Source organism: Amphimedon queenslandica, unplaced genomic scaffold (genome assembly GCF_000090795.2).
Source record: "Amphimedon queenslandica unplaced genomic scaffold, v1.1 AMPQUscaffold_13319, whole genome shotgun sequence".
Classification (NCBI taxonomy): Eukaryota; Metazoa; Porifera; class Demospongiae; order Haplosclerida; family Niphatidae; genus Amphimedon; species Amphimedon queenslandica.
This window is the reverse complement of record NW_003546445.1, coordinates 163,051-165,367: the sequence shown is the minus strand read 5'-3', so window position 1 is coordinate 165,367 and position 2,317 is coordinate 163,051. Positions and strand designations below refer to the sequence as shown.

Genomic DNA, 2,317 nt, shown 5'->3' with positions numbered 1-2,317 from the left:
TGACTATCCTGGAGATCTGCCTGATGTTGCTACTAGTGATAATTCAAGGTTATTCTTCAATTTCGGTTTTGAAGGAACACGTCAGACCAGCACTATTAATGGACGTAACCTAAAACTACCATCAGCATCACTGGCACAGCTTGATGCAAGTGAACTAACTGATATTGATGATAAAGAGTTTTGCAAACAATTGGATGAGAACAATAAATGCAACCGTAACAATCAAGTAGAAGTAATATCTCAGGATTGCTACTGCACTCATGTCGTTGATGCAGAGGCTAATCAGTCCATTGAATTAGTGATATCAGCTACTGGACCAAACCCAATGTCACTAGGCAACTTTCTATTTGCTCATCCAGTACATCTTCATGGTCATTACTTTCATGTTGTTGATATTCAATTTGGTGAGTATGACGATAATGGAAAACTTACCACTGGCAACAGTGATTTAAATTGTGGAGGTGATACATTATGTGTTAAACCACGCTGGAAACCTGGTAATGACTACTCTGCACGTAATGAAGTGACAGGTAAAATAAATCCCAAAGCCCCACTGAAGGATACTCTGTTAATACCAGCTGGTGGGTATGCTGTTGTGTATTTTAAAACTGATAATCCTGGTTGGTGGTTCCTGCACTGTCATATTGAGGTACATCAATTGGAGGGAATGGGAGTCATCATTAATGAAGGAGGGTTTAAAACACCACCGCCTGGAGGAATGTACAAATGTGGAAATTTTTCATTGATACCAAATGATTTTAATGCAGCAATTGCTGTCACTGCATCACCAATACCAGAACCAACGGTAACAACAGTAACAACAACAACAACGAGAACAGAAACATACACAACAACAGTTCAACCAACAGGAACCAACAGTGGTGGTGGTGGTCGTCGTGGTTGTTTTCCTCCAGATGCAGTAGTGCGTACAAGAAATGGTCCATTGCTGATGAAAGATGTTGAGATTGGAATGGAAGTTTTAGCTGTGAGTTCTAACCATGAACTAGTCTATAGTCCAGTTATATTGATGTTGGATGTTGATGACATTAAACTAGCAAATTATACTATCATAGAGCCATCAGGCAATCACAAGCTGACACTCACACCAAACCACCTTGTTCATGCAAGTAAAACAAATGACATCTCATCGTCTGTACCTATATTCGCTTCACAAGTGAAAAAAGGTGACAAGATATTTGTTGCTGAATCTCCTGATGTTATTGAAGCAGTTGAAGTCGTTAGCACATCAAGCAAAGTCATCAAGGGTGCGTATGCCCCACTGACAAGAGAAGGTACTGTGGTTGTTAATGATGTTGTAGCTTCTTGCTATGCTGTTGTTAATGATCATCAATTTGCTCATGCCACGTTTGGCCCATTACGTTATTTTTATGATACTTTTCACACTTCCCTCCATAGCAAACAGAAGCAAGGGATTGCTTGGTATCCTTCAATGCTCCACTCACTAGGTAAAGTATTCCTGGATGACAGCAACTACAAGCCAAAGAAAGTTGAAGATCTGATCAAGAGCAGTGACTAGTATTTTGTAGAGTGTTTCGTAGAGTGTTTCGTAGAGTGAACTTTAATTATTGTTACAGGAACTTATTATGTAGGAGAAAAACAAAAAATAATAATAAAATAAAGATACAATTACTATAGTATTCCTTGCTATGCATGTGGCTTTAGCTGCATGTTTTTTTGCTGCATTGATTTCATAATTTTTAGTTTCATAGTTTAATTTATTGTGCTACGACAAATTGCACACTAAGCTAAATTTAGAATTATCATTAATAATAATACAGTATAGCAATAGCATTAATTAGTTAGCATAGTATATACTGTACTAAAAAACAAAACAATAACGTTTAAAATAAAAAACCGCTAACATTTTAATATTAGCTAATTGCTGTATGTGCATGCTAATATGATTATTGTTGTTGTCATTATTATTAGCAGCAAGAGTACATTATATTAAGCTGTTAAAAAGTAACAATCTGAACAGACCATCCTGAGATTAAATGTCTCAGTAAAGAGAGAGAGGATTTATGCAGAAAAAAAGGAACAGCAGAAAAGCTAGCATAATAAAACACACACATACACCTTTCACCATTCAAACTATGTACAAAAGTTCATCATCCCCATCCCTAAATTGGTCTACTTCTATGACACTAGTTACGCTGTGCTCTTTCAAAAATAATAATAATGTACAATTTACAAGTGAAGTAGCCTTACATACTCATATTCATGCATGCATTTCTTAGTATTACTGTACTACGTCTATTCAATTTTCCTAGCAAGCTTAATTGCTATTCACGTGACT

General features: G+C 36.4%; 1 protein-coding gene across 1 annotated transcript; it reads left to right on the top strand.

Annotated features, from left to right (window-relative positions):
* The first annotated feature begins 9 nt into the window (after window positions 1–9).
* On the top strand, window positions 10–1,735 carry LOC100635277 (tiggy-winkle hedgehog protein-like). The gene has a single exon (XM_003387757.2). It carries the CDS (start codon window positions 326–328, stop codon window positions 1,535–1,537), a length of 1,212 nt encoding a protein of 403 aa, XP_003387805.2. The 5' UTR covers window positions 10–325; the 3' UTR covers window positions 1,538–1,735.
* Window positions 1,736–2,317: the final 582 nt, after the last annotated feature.